The sequence below is a fragment of the Neodiprion lecontei genome, chromosome 1 (assembly GCF_021901455.1).
Source record: "Neodiprion lecontei isolate iyNeoLeco1 chromosome 1, iyNeoLeco1.1, whole genome shotgun sequence".
Classification (NCBI taxonomy): Eukaryota; Metazoa; Arthropoda; class Insecta; order Hymenoptera; family Diprionidae; genus Neodiprion; species Neodiprion lecontei.
The window spans coordinates 8,808,484-8,828,218 of record NC_060260.1 but is presented as its reverse complement, the minus strand read 5'-3'; the positions used below and the strand labels follow the sequence as shown (position 1 = coordinate 8,828,218).

The 19,735-nt window shown below is 38.5% G+C and overlaps 2 protein-coding genes and 1 long non-coding RNA gene across 4 annotated transcripts in view; 2 read left to right on the top strand and 1 right to left on the bottom strand.

Annotated features, from left to right (window-relative positions):
- Window positions 1–12,831, top strand: part of LOC107226300 (neuropeptide SIFamide receptor) — a 70,653-nt gene extending 57,822 nt beyond the window's left edge. For both annotated transcript variants that reach the window (XM_046736293.1, XM_015667062.2), the window contains 2 exons: window positions 37–136; window positions 9,309–12,831. In XM_046736293.1, coding sequence (XP_046592249.1) covers window positions 37–136; window positions 9,309–10,092 — 884 coding nt within the window. In that variant the 3' untranslated portion in view covers window positions 10,093–12,831. The remainder of the gene's footprint in view (window positions 1–36; window positions 137–9,308) is intronic.
- On the top strand, window positions 6,448–7,690 carry LOC107226301. Its single transcript, XM_015667063.2, has 2 exons — window positions 6,448–6,499; window positions 7,063–7,690. The coding sequence occupies exons 1-2, from the start codon at window positions 6,488–6,490 to the stop codon at window positions 7,303–7,305; spliced, it is 255 nt and encodes an 84-aa protein (XP_015522549.1). The 5' UTR covers window positions 6,448–6,487; the 3' UTR covers window positions 7,306–7,690.
- On the bottom strand, window positions 12,572–18,711 carry LOC124293829. Its single transcript, XR_006903687.1, has 3 exons — window positions 18,614–18,711; window positions 12,805–12,813; window positions 12,572–12,698 (listed from the first exon to the last, which is right to left on the bottom strand). It is a non-coding gene; the product is annotated as an uncharacterized LOC124293829 (long non-coding RNA).
- Window positions 18,712–19,735: the final 1,024 nt, after the last annotated feature.

Here is a 19,735-nt window from a genome sequence, read left to right as displayed (position 1 = left end):
ACTCATATGTTGATAATTTGATGTTTTTTGTCACAGCATGGATCCTGGGCTGGTGGATGTGCAAAACCGTACCTTACATCCAAGGCGTTTCGGTTGCGGCTTCGGTCTACAGTCTCGTTGCTGTGTCGTTAGACAGGTGAGTGAAACAGAATTCGTCTACATTTTCCACACCGTTAGTCTGATTTCTTCCAATTATCTAAAAATTTATCTCGCCTCGCCCAAATCGTCCGAATCGGACTAGCCAAGCTCTGCTGATTCCCTCGAAGCTCCGCACGTCGCGTCGCGTCAATAAAGTTTCCAAAATCTCCGGTCACTTACCGTAACAATAACGGTCGCATCTACGTCTGTTATCACAGCGTCGAAACTTCTGTTTGTTATGCAAACTTGCACAGCATTGAGCAAACGGCTATATACCCACCAACCAGTAGATGATTAGACAAAGGTCTAGACACCTCGGTGAGACTACTGCCTCATTTTGCACTTTAGCTCGACGGTATTACAGGGGACGAGATGCATACGTCTGTCGGACAGAGGTGAACAAGGAATAAGAATGACAAAAAAGTAATCGATTATTTTTCAAACTCGAGTAATCGGCTGACTCGATTATTTTTACTCCCGTGACGACGCAGTACAATATCAATTTACGTGATTAAAGTATCAATTATTATCACTGTCTCACTTATTAAGTACCTATTTGATACAATGAGTGAAAGATAAATGAATGCTTTCACCTGAAATTGAAAAACATTTTGAATGAAGCTCGAAATTATCAAAAAACTTTTCCGCTATTAAGACTACATACCGAAGTTTATGAAATTTTGGTACATTGTGCAACGTCGAAAAAAAAAAAAAAATAAATACGAAATAATCGCTTAATCGATTTATTTTATACCGATTCAATCGAGTCGTGTTAGATTATTTTTTTTCGACTCGATTAATCGATGCATCGATTATTTTCAGCTCGGTGGGCATCGGTAATAAAGGCCCACCTTTGAATGACTCTTGGAAAAATGAATATACCGACTAGCTGCAGCAGAACCTTTTTTTGCCACCTTAAACACCCTCGAAATTCCCTCGTTTTTGCCCCGGGTTCCGAGTTAACCGAGACGTTTCTCGAATAACTAAGCGATCCTCGTAAATTTCGGCGAATATGGAACGGGGGTTGAGGGGGTGGAGAGACGCCCGGTGCCCCCTTGTTTGGTATTTAATCGCTACGAGGGGTGAATAACGATATTCCCATACGATCGCAGAAAATCCCACTCTCTGCAGACTTCACCTCGAACCACTCTCGGCATCTCGGCGCTAAATGTACAATCGCTTCGCATATATGCATGTATATATGTATATGCTCAGTTATCCACTCGCCAAGGTGGGCATATTATACATTCTATCCGTCGTTCAAGATCAGACTATTTGTACAAACAAGATATTCCGGGCAGCGTTTGCATCCCTGCAAAGGATCTTCACCGCTCTATTTCGTAATCCATTTTGTGCGTTCGCCTGTGTATTCTGTAATTTAGATTCCTGGGGAAAAGCTGTTTTTTCGATAGTTTTTTGTTTTTTTTTTTCTCTTTCTTTCTTTCTTTGTTTTTATCATACTTTGGAACAAGGTCGAAGATTAGTTTTTGGCGTAAAAAAAATTCTCTCACAGTGTAGACTTCTTAGCTCAGGTCCGAGAGATGCCTCGCAGCATTTGACTTTCTACATTTTAAATAGCGCGTGTGAAAAAAAAAAAGCACTTACCCCAATTTCTTTGCTAGATTTTTTTTTTCGTTCCTACAGTAACAGTAAAATTTTCCGTTCCCTGCGAATTATATTCTTTGACCTGAGCGGAGAGAAAGAAAATTTTTAACTTCGAGAGAATATATTTCCAGTTCAGCGAAGAGGGACGTGTAAATTATTTTTTTTCTTCTTCTTAGCCTCTTATTTTGAGCAAGTCACTCGAATAGATTTATCCGGGTCCAAAACTTCGCAAAATAAGTAACAATCGAACGCCGATTATTACGAAAAATATTTTGGGCAAAAATATTCTCAGATGAAACCTTCGTATAGGTCGGGTAGTATAATTTTAACCTTTCGAAGTCTTCAAATTTTTTGCTCTTCAATTCGCCGACTGTGTAATCGCCGAAAGTCAATCGTTCCCCGTCCCGATGCGTGATAAGCTCGTTTGCATGATACGAAAAAAGCTTCTCTCCCCCCGGGTCGAAAGTATAGCTTTGAAAAAAAGCACACACAGTTTCTTAAAATGCGGGGATCGATGTGTCGGTGAGTTTGCGCAAACTCTGGCGATAGTCAATAACAGATTCGGCTAATATTGACCGTGTTAACAGCCCGGTGTTATTAATAATGTCGTTAAACAAACGGATAAAGATCAGTCTCTACCTTTATTTGCTGACATAGATATATCACGAAATCATTTTTACGATCTTGGATTGAAATTTATTCGCTCGCGTTTCGTCCAGGAATGATATTTTGTACGCTGAATGTTCTTTTTTTGACGATTTTATTTTATTTTTTATTAAACATCGGTTCTCACCTGACAAAAAAAAAAAAAAAAACTTCTTCAACAACTTCAACTTTGCGGGTGAGTTTAGCGAGAGCTAAATTTACAAAAATATTTGGCTTGTAAAATGTAATTAACTGCGGGCTCCAGTTTGACGTGAGTGCCTTGTCGTTACTATTACCGAAAAAGTATTTCAGTGCTTCTTCTGACGCGACTGTACTTGGCATTTTTCTATTCTTTCCTTTTTTCTTTTTTTTTTTGTATAGTTCGCTTGCTCTGCACGAACAGCTAATAATTATGTTCTAACTGTGCTTCGAAGTGAATTTATGCGATCAAAGTTTCCATCGCGATATAACCACCACACCGAACCCAATTACGAACACCGATTCAGCACCAACTTCTCCAAGCCACTGATTGCACTACCGTTTTGTGAATGTAAAATCGATGCGGAATTGGAAATTTCAAATTTATGCTTTTCTCACCGTTTTTTTTTTTCTTCACGATCGACAAAGGCAATAGTTTCTCAGCTAGCTAACGGTCGGTTAAATCCTTGCAGGAATTTTCGAATCGTGAAAATTCCATAAGGTACTTTGGAAAAAACCTCGAAATATTGGGAAACTTCATCTCATTTCTTTACGATTGTTCCAAGCTTTGCCTATTCGGGAAAAAACGTTGGATTCGAATTCACATTCGCAGCATGCAAATTCAGAAAGTGTACCTTCGAAACTTGACGCAACCTTCGACTGATTTCAGTCGACAAAAATAGTATTCTTCCAAAACTCTGCAGATTTTTCTAGTAAATTCAAACACGTTTCAAGCGAAGTAAAATTTCCTCAAGGCCAAAAATGGAGCCTAAAATAAGGCGGCGGTCGGTGCCTGAAAATATGAAAATAATTTTAAGGATATTTAATAGACGATGAGATTTGCCTGGGCACTCGGCTCGTTTTACAACAAAGAGGCGCTCGTTGACTTGGAAGTTTAGGGGGTCCGCAGTGCGGTGCTCTTATTCAGCATAAAGGGTAGATATACGTGAAAATTATACCCGAGCATAATTCGAAGGGAGGCATTATAACAGGGGGTAATTTTGTGCTCGTGCAAATAGCAGCTATTAGAACAGGGGAATTGAACGAGTTCCGGTGTAATTAGCGTGTCGGTAATAAACTTTTTCCCAAATTTGTGATCCGCGAGACTGCAGGCGGCATTCGAAATCGAGTTTAGAGTTTTTTAAGCGGACGTTTGATCGCCGAGTCAAGTCTCGTTGTGAAACGAATCGCCCAAGTTCCCGCGTTTATATATCGCGTCTCTGGACTCAGGAGAGCGCAAAACAGGCGTGCCAGTGACCCAATCCTTCAACCTTTGCCTGTAAATTGCATAATGTTTCTGCACGTGTAATACCTGCGGTGCATAGGCGTATAGAATGTAACACTCGTGAGTTTTCAGGCACGGTTTCAACCTTCCGCCGCGGTCGCATCGAGAGTAATTTCTAGTTGTCGTTAATGTACAGTTTTTTTAGTATATTTTCATTACTTGGCATAAGCGAGAAATATTATCCTGGCTACGGAATGAAGATGAGTTTTGTTAGTCTAACCAGAAGATGAATAGTACGTGTCACCATTCTTTTTGATAACGGTCACTCGGATTATATTTTCTTCTGGCCATTGAGATAATTTGACGTTAGTGGAACGATAAATCGACGTTAAGGCCTCATTCGAGTAAAATAAGTTCCGGAAACTGAGAAAATAGATTCGACGTTGCAATAGCCAGAAAACGAAATATTGCCAACTATAAACACTTTGTATCAGGCTCTTCTGTAATTCCGACAATATTTAAGCCTCGATTGCAATGTTACCCGTTTTTACTAGAATTTTCTAGTCACTATACATACGAAATTCTTTCTAGCATGTTTGGCCGTTTTATCATTAGGCTGGCGAATATCGCAAACAAGACTGCAATTAGTCGGATTACTGATTAATGATCTTCATCTGTGCGGCTAAGGTCCGAATATAGGCTTGCACATCATAGTGCAAGCTGTGCTTCTCAAATTTCCCCATTATCGATCTCGAGTTCTTGCCTTTCAATTCAGCGCGAAAGATTTGGCACGCAAGTTTTTCGAGGTCTCTGTTTTCTCCGCAGATTTATCGAAATTCGATGTATCGTCGAAGCTGTACAGTTTCTTCTGTAACCTAATCTGTATCTTGATAAATTTTTGTTTCGCATTAATTTTCAGGGAAAATTGCTCAGTCGTGAGAAGCTCGTACGCCTTTGCAAGACCGTTTCTACGCACGAATCCAGAAAACAACGTGGCATTAATCTTAAGCATTCTTTTTCGTATTCCTGTTACTATGTGAAAGTTACATAAAAGCTCATTTCACTCTCAACCGTGCAGCAGGCTTATATTTTCTTCAAATGTTGGACGATTTTTCAGACAAGCAAAAAAGGAGAAGAATCAAAAAACAGAAACCAACAAAAAAAAAAAAAAGAAAAAAGGAGTAAAACTGGAGTTGAAGTTGTTACACGAGATGAGCTTTTTATACAGTCCCACTACTTTGGACAGGCAAAAAATCAGTGAGAAAAAATTTCCAAACATTTCTCACTTGCCCGATATTGCAGAATTTCGTCGAATCATTTTTGGCTAATTCAATAAAAAAAAAAAAAAAAAAAAAACGTTGCTGCTTTTTTTTTATTGAAGATAACATGGCAGAAGGAGTGGAATGAAAATTGAAAAGGGTCAGAATTCTGGAATAAGAAATATAAGCAGAGTGTATCCACGCCCATAAGAAATAACAAATACGATAAAAATTCAGGCTTTACATCGGAGGATACGAGGCAACGCTATCTTCAACTCTGACGTGTGACCCAGCCCATTTCATCCCTCTAAAAACATTTTAAAGCCCTACAAAACAGCCGCCTCCACACTCTCGTATATATTGCATTATAGTGCCCTTGTCGTAAAGCGGAAACGTAATATTCTCTGGATTCTATTTATCGGAAAAAGTTACGTCGCGACAACTTTCTATACACTGCAGGAGTTTGAAATTTACTATAATTCATGTCAAATTATTGCCCAAAGAACACGTGCTTCGTCTCCCGGAATACTTTTACCCGAAACTCGAAACCGACTTTATTCGACAAATGGAATGATTTCTACAAGGAAGACGATCGTTTTATGGGAAATACTTCCACGGCTTGTGGCTATAAAAGGGGCGCGGAAATCGCTCGAAACTCTCCGCTAATTTCGTTTACATGAAAATCGTCGACGTTACGTTTTCTTTACCGTTTTTTCGTTTTTTTTTTTTTTTTCCTTCTTCTTTCTCCCTCAGCCGCAATGGTGGAAAACAGAAAAATATTTTGCGTTCAGGTTTGACAACGCGCGGAAAAATCTACTTCGCTGAGTCAGCTAATTTCAAGAAAATTAGTCACGACAGCTAGAAATTGACCAGTTTAATTAACCAACAGGCTTGTTACGTCGAAACACGAATTTGCCTGGCTATGCTTGCAAAACTTTGACAGCAAAAAATTTTCTCCTACTACATTGGCACCAAACTTACTCGCTGATCGAGTCAATTATTTTTGTTTCGTGCAAAAATTCACCGCTCTTATCCACGAAACAAGGCACTTCGAACGGTACCTCGAAGCAAATTTTAGAAACCAAGGGACGAAGGTACAAAGAGTTCCGTTCCCTGGAGTCAAATGTGGAGGGACAAGCGTTCGGGAGTCGATAATGTCGGCAGCGAGTGGATAAGTTCGAAAAGGGGATTCGGGGGGAGAAAAGCCGATCAGGTGACCGATCCCCACCAGTGCAAAACCGGCTGACTCAATTATTCGCAATATGCCGTCATCTGGTTTGTTGACCCACGTGACCAAAAATTTTCCATCCAATCACCGGTCATTTTTTCAATTCAAAACCACTATAAAACCCCGGAGATACGATGCAGAGGCACAAGCTTACTTACCTCCAAGTAGTAAACTCCTCTCTCATTCAACATGTTCAAGTTGGTAAGTCGAAACACAGTAATGAAAACGCGTCAATCGCCAAAGTCTCGGTTACACACTCGATTCGTTTCTTCGATTCGTTACTGGAAGTGTAAATCATCCAGTCAGAAAAACGCAATTACTCTAAAATCAAAAAGGCTCATAAACGACTTCGGGACAATTTTATTCACACTGTTATCTCGTCTTTATTTCCAATTCTTATCGTCGAACGCGGGGACCAAAGTACCGAAAAAGAAAACTGGCTATCGCGGACTTGAACAAGAAAACAAAGAAAACGACAGAGACAATCGGGAAAGAGTGCGCGCAGATCTAATAGTCGATTCCTTTTCTCTTTGTCCAAATGACAACTCGTTCCATGTGCACGCACAGCGTAGACGATAAACGGTGAACCGGTGCCATTCACTCGGTCCGGGGTTAACAAAAAAACAAAAAGAAAACGTGGTTGAAACCACTCAAGCATGGGATAACCGCTCCGGACTCCCTCTGAGCGCTCCGAGTTGTTTCGTCAAAAATGGTCCCACACCTCCTCCTTTCCCAGCTCGATTCTCACCGGGTATGATTCCCAGGTCGTTCTCGCCGCCGTCCTGGCCGTCGTCGCCGCCGTTCCCGGGGGCCATACCGGAGTACCGATCAGCTGGGGCCACGGACCCATCGTCGCCCCCCAGGTGATCAGCCACGCCGTCCCGGTCCTGAGGGCCCACGTCGTCCACCAGCCGATCGCCCCGGTGGTCCACTCCCCGCCCGTCGTCACCAAGACCGTGCTTGCCGGTCACGGATACGCCCCGGTCCCCGTCTGGGGCCACCACTAGGCGTTCAATCGGGTTACGCAATCAGGCCCCATGCCCACCGCAATCCACCGCCACCTGCAGCAGCCCTCGATTTCCTTTCGCCCCTCGACACCGGCGAGTAATCGTCGACTACCGCGATGTCGAAGGGAGCAAAAATGTAAAACAAAAAAATATGAAAAACAATTTATTCCGTTATCCTCCCACACACCCCCGCCGCCCCCCCGCCCCCCATAGCACTGATTCGAAAGATGTTTAAAACGCAATTTTTCTAGGGTGAGAGCTTTTTACTCGGAAAGCTTTTGCGCTGTTAGCTGCGTTGTGAAATTTGTCATTTTATCACCATGATCATCTTCACTATAATAGGCGTTTCGATCAAATTCAAATAAAATTTCTTTTTTAAACCTTATTTTTGTGTGATTATACTTTGCTTTTCCACGATTACCCTGTTCGTTGATTCGATCGTTTTTTTTTTTTTTTTTTCCATCGTGAAATCGCACGGTCGATCAAATATCCGAGGCAAAATTTTAAGCGGTTTCGAAATTGCATTGCGGTTACGTCTCAAGTGTGAATAAATTTTGCCTCGTTGAAGATGTGGAGAGAATATTGTCCTTCGAAAATTCTACTCGATACAGATAATTTCATTCCCAGTTATTACAGCGAACGCAAATCAACCGAGGCGAGCTGCAATGATGAAGTAAGCATCCGCGAATCCACTCGAATCGCATCCATGCATTCGAATCAGCAAAATAGTTGGCATTTGTAACGAAACTGACAAGCGAACGAAGCACGTTAGGCAAAGCGGGAGTAAATATCACACGATCGTGAGTAGAGGAGTGTAATTTTGAAAGAATGGTGAGACTCGCGAGCGTGCGACATTAAAAGCTATTTTTATACTTTCGACAAGGTGGCCGGCGTCTATTCTTCGGTAAAGACATTCGCTACACCTTAGAGAACAGTCGGATGCACGTGGCTCCGAGTGTGTGGATGGTAATGCAAAGTGCAATTGTCTCGTCACGTGAGGTACCCGAATTATATGCGCTCGACTGCGGCAGAAGCGAGTGTAATTTAGCCGAGAGTCTAGATTGCGACGGAATCGCATAAATCACAAACAGCTGCACGGTCTCTGTCTCAATTGGTGCCCGACAATCCCTGCCTGTTACTCTCCGCGTGCCGATTACCCTTCATGGATATTCCGATAATTAACACAGGTCGTGAAAGAGTCATCGACGGACACGGATCGCGACGTGGGTGTTTTAAGAAAAAAGATCAACCTTCGGTTATTGTCTTCGCTGTTTGAAATGGCCGGGCTTAATTACCTCCGCTTATATCGGCTTGCATAATGATTCCGCGACTCCCGCGAAAACACGACGTCCATCTATCGTCGGTTAATTGAATCTGTCCTTATCTCCAAATTAATCGTTTCAATTAAACCTCGGTTTAATGACTCGCCCGAGTTCATCGCGATCGATGTATAATATACGGTGACTCCCGTGGTATAGACTTCGTCAAAGTTTGTGAAACAGAACTGTGAAATCCGATAGTAAGTCGGGACCAAATTCATTTCATCCCAGATACAGTATAATCGAAATCAAATTTTTCCCCACGCAGTATAACAACGATAACGAATTATTCAATTGCGATGATCACATGTGTGGTATAGAAAAATTTAGTACAATGTTGTTTCGGTGGGATTTTCGAACCAGTCGAGAACCAATGCCGTTAATTAATTTTGTAGAATTATCAAACACCTGAACAAGCTCGAATAAGACGTTATTAACGAAGCTCCGGTGTACAACGTAATTGATTCAAGAAAAAACGTCCATTGTCATTAATTATACCGATCAACGCTGCGGTCTCAGCGGAGTCGTTAAAGCTCCTTGAAGCGTGTCGAATATGTTATATCGATAATAACCAGGCAGCTGCGGGCAGACAGCGCGTACTTACGCAGCGTCGTAATTGGATAACACCTTGCAAGCGGTACCGTAAACCAGCCTCCACGATTTAACGAATCGCCTTTGTTTCAGGTTCCTGGCCATTTGGTGGCCGCTGAAGTGTCAAATAACGAAGCGAAGGGCTCGCATGATGATCGTGGTGATCTGGTTCATCGGTCTGACGGCGACGCTGCCGTGGCTGCTGTTCTTCGACCTGGTCGTGATATTCAGCTACGCGCCGGACGTCCAGCTCTGCCTCGAAGTCTGGCCGGAGCCGTTGGACGGATCGCTGTTCTTCCTGATAGGAAACCTGATGCTGTGCTACGTCCTGCCGATGATCCTGATATCCATGTGCTACGTCCTGATATGGATAAAGGTGTGGAAGCGTCACATACCGAACGACACGAAGGACGCCCAGATGGAGAGGATCCAGCAGAAGTCGAAGGTGAAGGTGGTCAAGATGCTGGTCGTCGTGGTCATCCTCTTCGTCCTCTCCTGGCTTCCCCTCTACATAATATTCGCCCGCATAAAGCTCGGCGGTCAGATAGACGAGTGGGAGGAAGAGATCCTCCAGATAGCGACGCCCATCGCTCAGTGGTTGGGCTCGAGCAACTCTTGCATAAATCCGGTCCTCTACGCCTTCTTCAACAAGAAGTACCGTCGCGGTTTCATGGCGATCCTGAAGAGCGGTCGGTGCTGCGGAAAGCTCCGCTACTACGAGACCGTGGCGATGATATCCTCCTCAACCAGCATGCGGAAGTCCTCTTACTACGTGACCAACAACAACTCCTCGACGAGGAGAGCGGCCGCCGCTCACGGACCGCCGGTTCACCAGGACAGCAACGTCTCCTACATCTTCAATCACACCGGCGTTTAAGCCTCGGTGAAACGGGCAGGCGAACTGACGAGAATGGAAAATGATTTATCGAAAATTAAAGACGAGGAGACGATTCGCTGAAATCGAGCCGATTTCCGCCTTCTCGAGTTTATTGGCTTGAACGAACCCCGAGGATGTACCCGGGGCTCATTGGAAGGCTGGTCCGAAGATTGTGTGCTTCGATCACCCTGTCGTGGTCGGTTGGTTTGTTCTCGGTCCAGATATCTCGACGAGCTGTTATTGTCGGCTTCGAAACGAGCCCGAAACGAAAATGGTTAATCAGATTTTCGCATCACGATAACGACAACGACAACAACAAAAGTAAGGATCGCACCTACCGGCGAGTACGCGATAAGAATCTCTGTAAGAATTCCTCGACGTATTTCAATCCGTCGCAAAAATGAACATGTCGCGGGCATGCCGTTTTACCGCGTCTGATACGGTCGTTGTTACGTATATCCGATTCCTTTCCAATTACCACCGTTTGAAGAAAAATAAAAAAGATAAATAAATAATAATCGAGCATCCAATTCAAAAAAGAAAGAAAGAGAGAAAAACAAGTAACATTGTTCTACCTAAAATATACCTACTTACATATTTGTCGAAATGATCATACTATGTAACGTATTAACGCATACCTTAATTACTATACCTATATCCATACCATGTATAACGTCGTGTGAAAGCGTATCGTACTTTCTGTAATTGATTATCTCAAGTTATAATTGGTGAACATACCATAGCTAACATACCCTTTAATAATATACAAAATATTCTTGGTAACAAAACATATTATACTACATTATACATACATATACAATACACCTATACTTAACGCGTCATATCCTATAATTATCATGTACCATTATTCGCTACGCACATTTCGTACAAAAAAAGAAGAAAAAATTAAAAAAAAAAAATACAAAAAAAAAAACCAAACAAAATAAACAAAATCGAATAAAATTAACAGACATTCTAAATTATGCGTGAAGGCGAACGAGAAACTCTGTACAACTACATACCTATGTTACAGATATGCGTAGGAGTTTGAAATTAAAAGCGAAAAAAGAGGAACGCTGTTTGCCGTTTTTTTTTTTTTTTTTCTAGTAGTCCGTGAAAACGATTGTAGGCGATGAGAATTAATACTCCGCAAACAAACACGGGTACAGACACACCGATAGTGAGTTACGGCCTGCACAGCGTTAGACACGCGTGACAATTGACCATGCACGGCAACGTATTCGGTTCCAATTATTTCCACAATGTTGAACAAGCTCGTGCCTACTGCTTAATGTTTATGGTTTCGTATTTTTATTTTCTGCTCGATCATGTCTATAAACGGTTAGTAAAATCGGAAATATTATACGCTAGGCGTACGTGATTTGAACAATTTAGTGCAAAATTGCAACACTCGTAGGTACGAAACTTCGTCATTATGTTTATGATTATTAATTTATACGTAACATCATCCGCATTATTGATTATGCCGCTACTATGTGTGTAAAACTTGTTCCTTATTATCGCAATTACACAAATAGTCGTTGTTATTATCATTCATCCTCATATTCTCATTTTATGCCTATAATTTCACTCGCGATTAATTAAACTTCTTTTACTATAATTGTTAGCGTTGTCGATGTCGTTGTTGTTGTTGTTGTCGTTGTTGTTGTTGTTATCATCATTATTATTATTTGTATAATGTTACCACCGTTGCCATTGTGATTTATTAATATTAGGAATATTAATTTCCATTGTATAAGTTGTGCGTCTTATTTTAATATTATATCATGGTATATAAAACCTGCAGCTGTATGTTATACATTAATTGCATATTAATAAAACTGTTTTTGGCAAGTTGTAATTGAAATAATTCAGGTCTGAATAGAGACTTTTTTCGCGTTTAAATGGATCAAAAATAATTATTCATGAGGTATATTCGCGTAGGGATCGCTCAGTGATGGGATGAAAAGTGTTAATACGTTAGCATCTGCACATATTAAACTCGAAGAACAATTTGAAAGGTTATTACGATAGTTTACTTACGTTTTGTTTATAGTGTAGTACATCTGGTAATTAACTTCTGATTGTAACAGAGGAGAGACAAAATTTAAGATATCACGTGTCTAATTTACGTAATTATTACGATAAATGCTCTGCAAATCATTATGTATAAATCACTGACGATGCTTTCTTTGTTCAGGGCATCCGTCCTAATTTATTATCTGATCAGTTTCACTGCGAATTTTAAAATCTTGCCGCAGGTTAATAGAATGCTTAAACTAATTCACTTCACACTGCACTTATGATTTTTTCATAAATTTACCATTGTTCGGTTCATATCGTTATCAGCATACCACCAATCGGCAGATTTGTGGATTTGAAATTAAAGAAAATGTCAAAAAACTTTTTCCTTGCAGAATAGTTGAAATAATGGTCCAGGTATGAGCCTCACCAAACAAAATTTCAGCTTTTGAATATTTTCAACAGCAAGGCTAATTGTAAGCTATTCTCGCTTCGAATCAATATAATGCAACTTTTCTGTTTTTCAACTGTAAGACTCGGTTCCAGAATTATCGGACAACTTCAATCGAAGTAAATTTTTCCGTCTGAAGAGAAAATTCGGATAGTATAATATTACTGATTGTGAGTTGAGCTTTTTACCTTATCAGCGTATAACATGGTTTTCACACAGTCAAATAGCCTCACACTCACCGGATGTTCCTGTAAACAAGAGAGTAAGAAAAAAAAAAGAAAAACGATTAGACAACCACACCAATGTACTAAGTCGTGAAAACTATTTTCTAATTTGAAAATTTCATTTATTTCACACTATTTTTAAGCACAAGCTTCCTCCATACCTTGAGCAAAGGTATTTTTATAATAATGTTTATACGCATCACTGCTTATATTTAGGTACATAATATTTAATTTTATCCGTCATAACAGCAGTCTCGCGAACGTCCAATAACGTCCAAAAACTGTCACTCATGCAGGTGCCCCGTGAATGGAATTAAACTAACCACCATTTCACACACACACACTTGTGTTACTTAATTTTCATTCCCAATACGAATAGCTACTGCTGACCATTAGTAACTTAATCTCTATCCGAGGAAATTTTCAACCGTAAAATACCGTTGCAAAAGATCGAGAGTCGAGAGAATCCTGAGAGAAAGATAGCAGATTTTCTGAAATTTCCTGGAAATTTATAACTTTTCTATAAATGTTGATTAACATTTAAGAAACTTTTTATTCGTGCATAAATTTAACTGATGATAAAATTATTCAGTTATATGAGAGAAATTTTAAATTTGATAGATGTCTTAAAAACGGGTACACATACATTCAAGTGTCCGTCAGAAAAATTTCAGCATCTTTTTTATGAGCAAAAGACGTAGAGACGTAATTACGCTTTTTCGAATAAAAAAACTTCACGATTCCCGAGTAATTTGAAACAATATTATTTCATTCGTCACCGAATAATCCTCCAAAATTTGGCTGGTTTCTAAACTTACATTTAGGATCTCTTCGTTTCTCCGGGAAAATTGAAACGCTGTATTTGTGGAACGACTATCTAGTGATATTCTTATTTGTGGAACAAAAGATTTGATTCAGCTAGTTGATAATGCATTTACGGTATTGAATTGAATTTTACACGTTAAAATCTAGTATATAGACGCTGCTAAATAAAATGGGCAAAGAGAGTAAAAAAAAAAATCTTGTCTCAGTAAATTGACATATGAATAAAGAATGCATGTGAAGCATGTTTGTTTAGATTGAAAATTATTAGCCAACTTCTCCTAGAGTATAAACTTAAAATACAGTGTTCGTGAGTTGAAAATTTATCCTCAAATTTACGGGAAACAAGGATTTTTCGTAGGTAAAGGACATCAGGGGATGAAAAGGACGGATTCTCTTATAATCGCAAGCTTATGAGTTTGACACGGAACCGCAGATAATATGATAAAGATTTTTTATTTTCACGAATACGATTTTTTGAGAGGAGTAGAGATATAGAAATTCCACAGGTATCAGAGAAACCGTAAAATTTTGAGAAAAAATTATAAATACTGAAATTTATGTATATCCAAGATGGCAGAAAAAATTCAGAACAGCTTTTGAGCGTGATTCGAATAACCAGCGATCCTCCAAAGAATTTCACAAAACGAAGTTCGCGCAAAAGTTACGCTAGGATATAAAAATACGTCTGCTAGCAGAGGCGTAGAAGAGAAAAATCCGAGCTTTCACTCTCGAAAAAGTGAACGAGGGATGTACCGAAAAACTTCGATATCAGGAGGAACGAATTCGAAGATTTAACACAGGAGCTTGGGCGAGTAATTCAATTCCTAATTGCAAGCCTCACGGGGTGCCATTTGCACCGGTCTATCATCGCCACTTATCGGGCACTGCAAAGACCCGGCAAACCGGAACCCTGGAACTAGTTTGTCCCGACAAGACTCTGGGGAACCTTGTACCTACACTAAAACCTGCTCAATTACGGTACAATAGTCCCGTATGGCTCCCCATGGCTCAGCATGAAACTCATGTGGGTTTCAAGCCCTCTGAACAACTTGTACAACATTGGGGCGATTTCCCATCAGCTCGTCTGCTCGTGACGAGTGCGATCTCGGCTTTTACCCTCGTCGAATTACCGCGGGTTCCGTAATTAGCACATCTGATTATTTGCTTCAGGTTCAAAGTTAGGGGTGGTTTCAATTTCGACTAATTAATCTCACCGCGTTCGCCAAGTCGATCGTCAAGTTTCAACAACGAGGTATATCTCACTTTCATCGGTAATGGGTTTACAGCTGGTCATTTTTTCGAACTACGTTGCACCTTGAGAAAATTACAGTTTCAACTCCCGGTAGGGCTTGGGATGTGATTGTAATCGCCAAAGTCACGGGGTTCCGAAAATAGACACCCTTGTATATTATTTCTGACAACACTTGCACGTTAAACGAATAAAAGAGACTCGGAAAACTCCTCTATGGCTTGTATCCAGTCAGACGATATTCGAAACCTGGTGAGAAAATCCTGCTTCTCATGATTCAATTCACACCGTCACGTTACAATAGTAGAAATGTAGGATAATTGGTACTATCGCGTATAGAGCATATAAACTAAAAATGGTACGACCACATAAAATAGCCCACCAAAATCGTAGATATCGGCATTTGAATTATTTATCGACACTTGAAAGAAGCAATCTCGTAAAAGACGAAGAACAATCGGAATGAAAGAAAAAAAAAAATTAAAGAACTTGATTGCTGTACAAAAAGCAAGGAATAGAGAGATAAAAACTATCGACACAACATGAGCTATGTAGACATATTAACCGTGAACTTCGAATACGAATTTGATCGATTATGACATATCCACGATCTATCGATTCATCAAATATCTGACCACATAATATATTTCGTAAATTATAAGTGCCTGAGAGTGAATTAGTAAGTATACAATACACTTTTACGACGCAATAAAGAATTGCACGAAGCAACATATGACGTATAACGTTATATTGTAATTATTCTGCTGTTAAACACTGCGAACGATATGAAAAATATTACAAAAATAACAATTATGTCTGCCCAGTTTGGTTAATTATCGCGAATTGAGTTGACGTAGAAACTTGACTTGTTCGAAATCGGTTGACAATGTGTGTCAGTTGCAAAGATATCGACGACAAAACTGGCGATCGTTATTATTACACTTACGTCGTCATTCAATAGAACCATGTTCCACCAATACATCGATGCAATATCATCACGGTTAAGTATTGTCAGTTCACGGTCAATATCCAAGTCCATCGTCTATATAAATATGCCCTCCTCTTCTCATTCGCATTATTATTACCACTCACGTTACGGGGTTTTTTCTATTCGTATAGAGAATATAATATATTTTTGTTACAGTGAACGGTATGGTGTACGAAAAAAATGTAAAAAAAGCAAACAAAAAAAAAAAAAAAAGAAATAAAAAAAATCACACACACACACACTATATATTTTTTAAAACTGTACAGTATACCCGTTGTAATTTTAAAAAGGCATGTATATCTTAGAAGATATAAATTCATGTTCAAAAATATCATTGAGTACAGTTGAAATGAGAATTGCGTAAAAGCATTGGCACGCAATTTTTAATAATCTAATTTGAAAATGCGGCACTCCGGTACGAGACGAAAATTAAGTGTTCGCATGTACTGCGTTATATGTAAGGTTAAATTAAATTAGTTTTTTTTTCACTATCTTAAAGTAGCTTCTATATGTATTGTGTATATATATATATGTAACAGGTTGACGAGTTACGTAATTATACGCAATTGAATAAAAAATTGCATCGCTTGAAATTGAATAGCACCATCCGTATATAATAGCTATATCATTTGTATTACAGTAGGTGTAATATTTAAGGCCTAATTGTGACTTCTACGATTCTATTCAATGCTTGTAAGACGGACGGCACGTAAATTTAATGGAATATTGAATAACTTTTAACACTGTTCTAAGGTGATTCCACGGAAAAGGAGTCTCAAGTTGTTGCAAATATATTTAACCCGATGTCAAGAAACTTATCATCGAGTCAAAATGTCTGATAAATAGTATTCTAGAATTGTATTGTTGAAAAAATGAAAGAAAAAGAATAGATCGTCACGATAATATACCTAAATCAAGAAGAGACAAAACAAAAAAAAAGAGTGCTGTTTGACTTGTGTAACTGGTACAAAACTGTAATTTATATATGTATGTGTACAATTTGTGACCCATTACGTACGTATATAAACATTGTATGTTTAACGTGTATAGCTTGAAATTGTATTACCCATTATCTGTGTATATAATATGTCTGTATTTTCATAAAAAATAATGTTAACAGATGACCCGAGTAAGATTTTGGAAATATTTCTGATCAATGAATTGAAACATATAATAATATATAATATATTAAATAACGTAAGACGATGTTCAAAGTAGAAAGGGACGAAAATTGGTACAATACAATTTAAAATGTCACTCGCTCTTACACTTGATAAATTATACGACCTTGAATATAACTTAAATTCATTTCTAGCGGAATTTTCTGTTTCATTCTATCGAACAATTATGGAGCATATTGACAGAATGAAAAACTCATGCACGTGTATGAAAAACAAATACTTTAACGAAGATGCTTGAAATAAAACGTAGTGGCTTAGGTCTTGTTCAAGTTTTATCACGCATGCAACTAGACGTAAATTATGTATGACAAAATGCAGAAGAAAAAGAACGATTCAATGCTGGATATACAATATTTACCGTTTTGAGATAAAACATTATTCTCGTGGGATGATATTTCAATGTAACGTTAGTTTTCATATTTATGCATAATTATCGACTTCGTTTAGAGTAAATCAGAACATCCCGGCCTCCAATGAATAATAAAAAAGGTAAATTGTACGAGAAATACAGCGAATGAAAAAGATGGATCAATTCGTAAAATCAAGAGTATGGGAAACGGTTGAGCTGTACGTATTGAGAGAGGAACGATCGCGAAATAATTGTGCAGTATTTGATTATGTTCGATAAGGCATCGAAACTCTCCGTAATCTGCATGTATAAAATTATCATCTTTTTATCTCGTATCACGATTTGCTGGAAAAAAATTTGTTATACCCTGTGAAAAAAAATTACAGAACCAGAAAAAAAGAAAAACAAGACAAAAGATTCTAGTTATATGCCGATGAGCTAATCGTGAAGTTCGACTGGTTCAGTTTTGATGTATAGGAAAAAAAAATCAACATATATAAGATACGTGTTACGTGGATATGAGATGCTCATCCAATTAACAATGAAATAATAGAAACATATTAGGTAAGCTATTTGCCAACTGGAAGAAATATTATATATGTATAACCATTTGTTGATAAGTTACACTTATAACGTGACGTAGCGTAATGCAAAAGTTATTTAATAATCAACTACACAGTGATGTAACTAAGCTGACTATATTGTGAAATATATTTCAGTTATTATATATTATGGGTTACGTAGATGCTGGATAATTTAAATGTACGAAATTATATCTAATTCATCGTGATTGGATGTGTAAACGGTTACATGGTTTCACCCAACGTACTAGGCATGAATATATATATATACATACGTTATATATATATATATAGAAAAAAATAAAAAAATTTATAATTAAAAGTAAAACATTATTCCCAAGATAAATACTCGATGCGATATAGTGTCACAGGTCTTAATTATTGCAACTAGACACCTTTGATCCAACTGATCGTTATATGTATAAGTATGATAATAATAAGCAAAGTGCTGAATAGTGCATTGCATTTATTAACTCATTTTCTTATTCGATTTTAGATTTTCTTTGAACAAGACTGTTATGCTACATCACTCAAATATGAAGCAAATATAGTACATAAATTAAATGTATTTTCCCAATAAACTAAAATAAATCATCTAGTCTGTCTCGCGTTTGACTTAATACGTCCAAGTCAGAGATTATTTTTACTTACGTAATACGTATAGATGTATACCACGTTCTCTTTCCTTCCATAAAATCTCCCGGCCACGCATATTCTTTTCCCTTAAAACTTATCGGGGAATGAATTTCTTCGCAAAGCATATCTCGTATCATCTTACGGAATATTCCAGCGCTCCGTTATCGACGTGGAAATCTGTTTTCTTGCTCAGCTATTGCTCGATTGTTCGCGATTCTACGACACCAGTGCACGGTAATATGGATGAAATCGTCGGTGCAGAGGATTTCTTACAATGTGTCATCAAGTACTCCGTGCACTTTGACAGTACCCGAATAATTGGAGGATTGTTTTTTTTTTTTTGTAGAGTCAAGCTTTTGTTTGAACTTTTGAATTTTGAAATCTAGAGCGTGGTTGAGACTACGGATTCATTGAGCCCAATATCCATATCATTACTAATTAAAAATTTGCGTTTGAGTGATAAATCTTGACGAATCAGAAATCATGGAAAATTGGGTGTTTTGATAGTCCCTGTACATTCCATGCTACAAATTGAACGTTAATTATTTAATTTTTGCACATAAATCGTATTTAACATTGAATGATGGAGAGGCTTCATATTTTTTTTTTTTTTGCATCTATGTTTTAGGAGTCTACGAAAAGATAATTCGGTTATAATATTTCTCACTTTGCGATTTTAAATAAAATTAAAGCAGATTCTACAGCTCCGGAAAAAAGTACTGTGTAACGTCATTCATACTAAAGTATAGTTCGATAAATATCAAAATCAGTGAAATTCATTTGCATATAACTTGTGCTATTATAATTCTTTCACACAGATGACAAAATACGATGTTATTATTTTTAAATACTCTGTTTCATGTACATACGAAGAGCAGAATTCGTTTTATGATAAGACTTGACTATTGGACTCACCTGACGTTATAATTTTGTTGAAATCGCCAGCCTCTTGATAGTGCCGATACAATTGCCGTAGATTCACGATGAAATCGAATTCACGTAATCCGGATTATTTTAAGAGCACCTCAAATCACGATGACACTGAATGCATCACATTTTGACACCATTCACCATCGACGCTCATTTTCCGAGTTTTTAGCAAACATAAAACGTGGGAAAATCATTCGCTCACGTTAC